The 7,271-nt window shown below is 31.8% G+C and overlaps 1 protein-coding gene across 1 annotated transcript; it reads left to right on the plus strand.

Annotated features, from left to right (window-relative positions):
- The first annotated feature begins 537 nt into the window (after positions 1-537).
- On the plus strand, positions 538-3,685 carry LOC127266381 (aldehyde dehydrogenase family 2 member C4-like). The gene is made up of 9 exons (XM_051296606.1): positions 538-749; positions 1,247-1,389; positions 1,629-2,012; positions 2,188-2,277; positions 2,356-2,529; positions 2,615-2,752; positions 2,834-2,971; positions 3,057-3,118; positions 3,397-3,685. Exons 1-9 carry the CDS (start codon positions 617-619, stop codon positions 3,668-3,670), a joined length of 1,536 nt encoding a protein of 511 aa, XP_051152563.1. The 5' UTR covers positions 538-616; the 3' UTR covers positions 3,671-3,685.
- The last annotated feature ends 3,586 nt before the right edge of the window (positions 3,686-7,271 follow it).

Below are 7,271 nucleotides of genomic sequence, written 5' to 3' on the forward strand. Positions count from 1 at the left end.
AAGAGAAATAGATAGAAATAATGTTGCAGTATATTATTTTTATTTTTTAATGTTTTACTATTTAATTTTTATATTTTTTAAAAAATTATATTATTTTAATTTTACAAAAATCAAATTTAAGTTATTAATAAAGTATTTCATTTTTACTTTTCCTTTAAACAACAATCATCAAAAATATTTTTCATGAATTCTATTTTTAATTTTTTTTTATCCTATTAATCATTTATTTTTATTTGATTCATTCGTGTAGCTGCATATTTTTTTTTTTTATATTTCTTAACTAAATTTTCTATTTTATTCTACTCTCTCATTCCATTTTTTACTTATCTGTTTAATTAAATTAATTTATATTTATTAAATAAATTTAAAAGAAATAAATTTATGATTTATCAAAAAAAAAAAAAAAAAAGTAAAAAAAAAAAAAAAACAGGTAATTTAGAATGGTAGGGACTACTTTAATAATATAATGGAGGGATTAAATTATAGTAAGTAATAAACAAATTACAGAATAATTTCATTATATATTTTGGCAGTCGTCGTCGTCTTCGTTTCTCTTTCCTTCACTTCTCTGTAGTTCTGGCCGCTATATAAGGTCGAGCCATCGCCATTCCTACCCATGCTGAAGGAGACCCGATCACAGGAGAGTCAAATGACGGTCCAGAATGGAGGATTGCACTCGCATGTCAACATACCCAAAATCAAGTTTACGAAGCTATTCATCAATGGAGAATTTGTTGACGCCGTATCAGGTATGAATAATTTAATCGGAAATTTGAGAGATCTCCTTGTGCTTGTTTGTGTAGATAGGGTGTGAATTTGAATCAAGCTGCTGAAATGGTGATTCGGATCTCTTTTCAAGCGATTCTGATAGAATTGGAAATTTTTTTCAATATCTTTATTCTGGAAACCGAACTGTTTGCCTACTTTTGAATCGAAACTGATTTCCTCTCCTTCGTGTTAATGTCCTGCAGCTTTTTTGATTGGGAACTGTGAGTTTTTCAGTTTCTAGAAGGTCCTGATTCATGAATCATGATGTTAATTAACACTGATTTTGTTATTATTATTATTTTTTAACTGTGATTTTGTTATTTTGAGAAGCTTTGAGAGTGTTCCAGATATGGAATTATGTTGTTACTGTACATTGATGTTATCGTCGTCTTCGTCGTCATCATCCTCGTTATCATCGCCGTGCTTCGATTTTTCGGTTTTGCTGACTACACTTCGCTAACAAACTTTGGCTATACAGGGAAGACTTTTGAGACAATAGATCCGAGAACAGGGGAAGCTGTAGCAAGCATAGCACAAGGGGACAAAGAAGATGTTGACAAAGCTGTGAAGGCTGCACGTGAAGCTTTCGACAATGGACCATGGCCGCGACTCCCAGGCTCCGTAAGTTGATTTCTTCACTTGCGCGTTCATCCTCTATTATTTACTGCAATAATAATCGTGTTCTGTTCTGTTGGGAAAGAATTTAGCAGAAAGAGTACTTTGATCCAGTTTGATTATCTTCCTATTATTTTGTAAATTCCTTGTTGGAAATTGTTACCCTTGATAGTTGATATGAACTAGTTGTGAGATTTAGTGGTGTTCGTCACACGGTGGATATGAATTATGATGATGTTTCATAGGAAAGAAGAAGGATAATGCTGAGATTTGCAGACTTGATGGAGCAAAATGCAGAAGAGATAGCAGCCTTAGAAACAATCGATGCAGGAAAATTGTATTTCTGGACCAAGAAATTGGAGATCCCTTCAGCAGCTGAAACAATACGCTACTTTGCCGGCGCAGCCGACAAAATTCATGGATCAACATTGAAGATGTCAAGGGAAATGCAGGGGTACACTCTGCGTGAGCCGATAGGCGTTGTTGGCCTCATAATCCCTTGGAACTTCCCTACTCAGATGTTTGTCACTAAAGTTGGCCCGGCCTTGGCTGCCGGCTGCACCATGATCGTCAAACCTGCCGAGCAGACCCCTCTTTCCGCGCTATATTACGCTCATCTTGCCAAAGAGGTAGCCAGCCTCTTCATTCATTTCTTCGATTTCTGGAGAAAGCTTAGCCAAGTGCCTATCTTAAAACTTGAAAACAGGAATATTTGGATTTGTTCATTAGAAGTTTTTAAGCCAATTCAATCCAATATCTGTGTTTCTGTTTGAGTAATTTCGAAACTTACGTGAAAAACTGCAGGCAGGGATCCCGGATGGGGTGCTTAACGTCGTGACAGGATATGGACATTCAGCTGGAGCTGCCATAACCTCACATATGGACATCGACAAGGTAGTATTTTAAAAACGTTGCTATATTGCGCATGTTTAATTCCTCTGTTCCTTAGATAGCTTTTTCTTGCTCGTGCAGGTTAGTTTCACAGGGTCGACTGAAGTTGGCCGGCTAGTAATGCAAGCAGCCGCGACAAGCAACTTGAAGCCTGTCTCCTTAGAACTCGGAGGCAAATCCCCTTTCATTGTCTTTGATGATGTGGATGTTGATAAAATGGCCGAACTTGCTCTTTTGGGGACCGTGTACAACAAGGCAAGCATGCTTTCTTCCGGCATTTAATTTGCACACACAACCTAAACAAAATGCCTCAAATTCAATGTTGGCATTCCATTTACAGGGTGAGATTTGTGTTGCCGGCTCCCGAGTTTTCATTCAAGAAGGAATATACGACAAATTTTTGGCCAAGCTTGTGGAGAAGGCCAAGGCATGGGTTGTTGGCGACCCCTTTGACCCAAATGTTAGCCAGGGACCCCAGGTAGGAACATATGATGCCAAATTTGTTGTCATGTCGAGTTATCAAATGCATTACAGCCAAATACCTTCCCCTCTTGCATAGGTCGATAAGAAACAGTTCGAAAAGATTCTTTCATACATCGAACTGGGAAAAAAGGAGGGCGCCACTTTGTTAACTGGCGGTAAGCCTATTGGTACAAAAGGGTATTATGTCGAGCCTACAATCTTCGCTGATGTAGCAGTAAGTATCTGAATCGATCTTCGCTTGTTAATAGAGAGCTAAGCATGTTCGAACGAATTGAATGAATCTTTTTTCATTTCTATAGGATGACATGACTATTGCAAAGGAAGAGATATTCGGACCTGTGATGTCTGTCATGAAATTCAAGTAAATTTCTCTTCTTCCCGAGTTAGATATTAATTTATTAGTAGCATAAATCCCTTGTACTTTAAAAATTGGATGACAGCTTCTTTATATTTTAAAAAATATTGCATAAAATCTCTGTTTTACATTTTTTTGTGATGAAAAAATGATTTTATAATGATGCGGGACTTGAGTTTGTTTTCCCAATGTGAATTAATAAGAACACAAGAATATAATAAGGCATGTCTTGATGTGTAATTTTAGTCGATTCGACAAAGCAAATTACGCGTGTACAAATGCAGGACAATGGAAGAGGTGATCAAGAGGGCCAACTGCACAAAGTATGGTCTAGCCGCAGGCATCATGACGAACGACTTGAACATTGCGAACACGGTGTCAAGGTCGCTCCAAGCCGGCATTATCTGGATCAACTGCTACTTCGTGTTCGATAAGGATATGCCGTTCGGGGGATACAAAATGAGCGGGTTCGGGAGAGATCTGGGAATGGAGTCACTGAATCAGTACCTTCAGGTTAAGTCCATTGCTATGCCTATTTATCAGTCTCCATGGTTATAAGTTTAAAGTGCAATACATCAAAACTTATGTCTTCCTAATTTGTTAGTATGTCAAATAAAGTGAAAGACTGCCCCATCTGAACAACAAACATCAGGTAGCTTTCAAAAAAAAAAAAAAAAAAGAAGTTATAGATTTACTCTTGTGCATGTTTTGTTTGAGTTTTGATTTAAATTATAATTTTATATGATATTTTGAGAGATAAAATAATATATGAACTTATAACGTTGGTTCGTTGAATATTGTTCCACATTGGATATAATGTGGAAACTCTCTTAGGTTTATAAGGGTGAAGGATTACTCCACCTATTAGCCGGTTTTAGGTTGAAAGTCTGAATTCTTTCTTAATATGGTATTACAGTCTTGAGAGGGTAAGGATCATTCCACCGATCACCAATATAATTTTAAGTTAGAAGCTCGAATCTCTTCTTAACAATGTTGAGAGTGAATAGTAATATATCTTTGGCACATAGTTTCAGAAACTAATACAGTTTGCTACAAAAAAAGACACTACGAGACAAAATTTGTTATAATAGATAATGAACAATAATTATTGAGATAATAATTTATATTATTATTTAAAATGTTAAAATTAAATTTGATTATTATTCCAATGATATTAATTATCCCAATAAATCTAAGATATATAATAAAATTTGAAACATAATGTGAAAAACACTAAGTATATAATAATTTCCAACCAATTCTATTTTTTAAGAAAGAAATATATAATACATCTAGGTGTTTTGTGCCGGCCCGACCCGATTAGCAATCGGGCCTTGAAAGGCCAGTCCGAGCACAACCCGGTACCCGATTTCTGGCTTGATTAGCAATCGGACTTGAAAGGCCCTTTTTTTTTTATTGTAATTTTTATTACTTCAAACATTAATTTATATATATATATATAAGTTTATTAAAATTTAAATATTAATTTAAAATCATGTTGGGCCTGACATGGCTCGACTTTCATGAGCTCGAGCACGGTCCGGTTCACAAGTATGCCGAGCCAAGCACGACCCGAAAATTTTCGGGCCTACTTTTGGAGGCCCAAACATAATTTTTTTGTGCTGTGCTCGGTCAGACTTTCGAGCCGTGCTTATTTTTGCCACCCGTAAGTGTTTTATTTTAAAAATGCACAAAATATATTGTATGCTATTTATTCTATATATAACTTCATTTTATTAGTATAAAATATACGTAGGATATTTATTATGTCCAAAAGTAACTACGGCTAATTAAAAATCATGGGTTTTTATGTGTTAAAAAATGATGCTCAATCAAACTCCTTCGAACTCCTTAGAAATGGCCAACTCCCGAAATGTGAAAAACTCATCGTAATAATAACACTCTATCAACGAAATATATACTGAACAATCAAAACAATAAATGAGACAGGTGTTTGTTAACCCAGCTTGGTTATAAACCAACTTACATATGAAAAATATCAATCTAAGAGTAATTTTATTGTAATCAATACTAATTACAACTCTCAATAACCACATACTATTTCAGCACATTTCTTTTCTAACAATCTACCTTACAAATCCCACACAGATAATTGGTCATTATTAATCCCTACTAACACCAATTGACTATAAGGTGTGTTTGTTTGGGGATTTGGATTTTGAGTTGGGATTTGAATAGTAAAATTTTTGAATTTGAATAGTTGTATGATGTGATATAAATAGGTGTTCATGTGATGTTTTGAATGTAAAATTGATTTTTAGTATAATATAAAAAATAAAAAATAGATGTTTGATTTGATGTTTTTGGAGGAAAAAAATAGGATGAATAGTGTATTTAAAATTCAATTCCCCAAACAAACACACCCAATATGCCGATCAAGAACCGGTCGCCAACACTATTTGGACCTCCACAAACTCCTTCATCTGGAGATTCCTCCAACTAGTTTAAGTGTTAAATACAAGTTCAAAACACGAAGATAGAGTGAGACAATTGTGAGAGCTCGACTGAGATTTTCTCTCTAAACAATACTCTCAAAATGTGCTCACATCCAACTTGGTTTGTCCTAGGCTGGATTTGCGGCCACCTTGTTGACTCAGTAAAATATACCAAATTAATGTCCTTTGCACTGATATGGAATGAGACGTTTCTTTACGTATCTAACAATGTGTTGACTACCTTCATTTATTCAATTTATGTTATGTATATATCTGTAGAGATAAGACAAAATGAACAAAGACAAATACGCTAATGCTACAGTATGTGTCTGTCAACAATAAATATTTGTGTTTTATGACAACATGCGCAATAATATTTAAAAAAATTAATAATAGAAAATATTTTCAAAGATAAAAATGATTCTAATTTTTAAAATAATATTGAAAAACAAACAATATTTATTTTATTTATTTTGTTTCGAATAACAACTATATCAAAACCCACATGGATAGATATTTATATAAATCCAAATATGCTGCATCACTTATAGTATGATCTTTTACATCTCAAATCTGTGGGAAAGTTATACTTCAGAAAATCAACAAAAATGAGAAATAAGAGATACTTTTATTTAAAATTATGCAAATAACGTTTGAAGATAAACATGATTCTATTTTTTTCTAAAATAAGATTGAGAAACAAAAATTATTTATTTTATTTATTGTTTCAAATAACAACTATATTAAACATTTCACAACAATTATTTTTATACAATATAACACCATTTAAAAATAATAGGTGCAGTGATTCTTAGAAAATTATATTAGAAATTTTACATAATTTCTTAAATAATCCACATTAAAGAATATATCAGCATTATCTATTTTATTCATCAATAAAATGTTACATTCGAAGTAATTTTATAATGTTTATTTTTATTTAACACAAGATTATTTGCATAATAAATCCATGATTTTTATTAGTCATTATTTTCGTTTGCATGTTTTTTTTTTTTTTTTTCGAACTTTATATTAATACAACAAATTTTATACAATAAATATGAATATTATGTATAATATAATTGACCATGCATGAAGCAATAATATGCCTATTTTCTGTTAGGTATAATGCCAATTTCAGTTGTAAAATAAAACAAGAGTTTGTTTTTATTTTCAATGACCATTTTTTTTTTTTTGGGATAAAAATTTCAATAATCATGTCAATAACTGCTATACTAATTTTAGATATATATATATATATATATATAAATAGTTTATTCAATCTGATAAATAATACAAAAATAATGAGAAGAAATTCCAAATATTTATTATCGAGGACCTAGGGTAGTATTTTACTCAATTTGACCAATTTTAATTTTATCACAACAGTAACAAAAATATTTAACTATTATACTGAATTTTTATTCAATTTTTAAATATTTTTTTAACTTGGTTAATTGTTGTTTTGCTTTATAAGGATATATGATTTTATTTATTTTTATTATTGTTAAAATTATTTTATTTGTAATAGTTATTAATTATAAATGCTAATTTTCATATATATAACTTTTATATAAAATATAAATTATATATGTTTGTGTAATAATGTAAAAATAAATTAAAGTTGAGGTGTAATTTATTAATATGAAAATTTATATAAAATAAATTTTATATAAAAGAATATATTTTTTAGAGTAAAAATT

This window comes from Andrographis paniculata, unplaced genomic scaffold (genome assembly GCF_009805555.1).
Source record: "Andrographis paniculata isolate CXL003 unplaced genomic scaffold, ASM980555v1 Contig75END, whole genome shotgun sequence".
Taxonomy (NCBI): Eukaryota; Viridiplantae; Streptophyta; class Magnoliopsida; order Lamiales; family Acanthaceae; genus Andrographis; species Andrographis paniculata.

Bases quoted from the DNA above. Each gene is read 5' to 3' on its own strand.
- LOC127266381 (XM_051296606.1), top strand. From the start codon at position 617: ATGCTGAAGGAGACCCGATCACAGGAGAGTCAAATGACGGTCCAGAAT. The intron at 2,013-2,187 runs GTAGCCAGCCTC...GAAAAACTGCAG, and splicing joins ACGCTCATCTTGCCAAAGAG to GCAGGGATCCCGGATGGGGT. The intron at 2,278-2,355 runs GTAGTATTTTAA...TTGCTCGTGCAG, and splicing joins CACATATGGACATCGACAAG to GTTAGTTTCACAGGGTCGAC.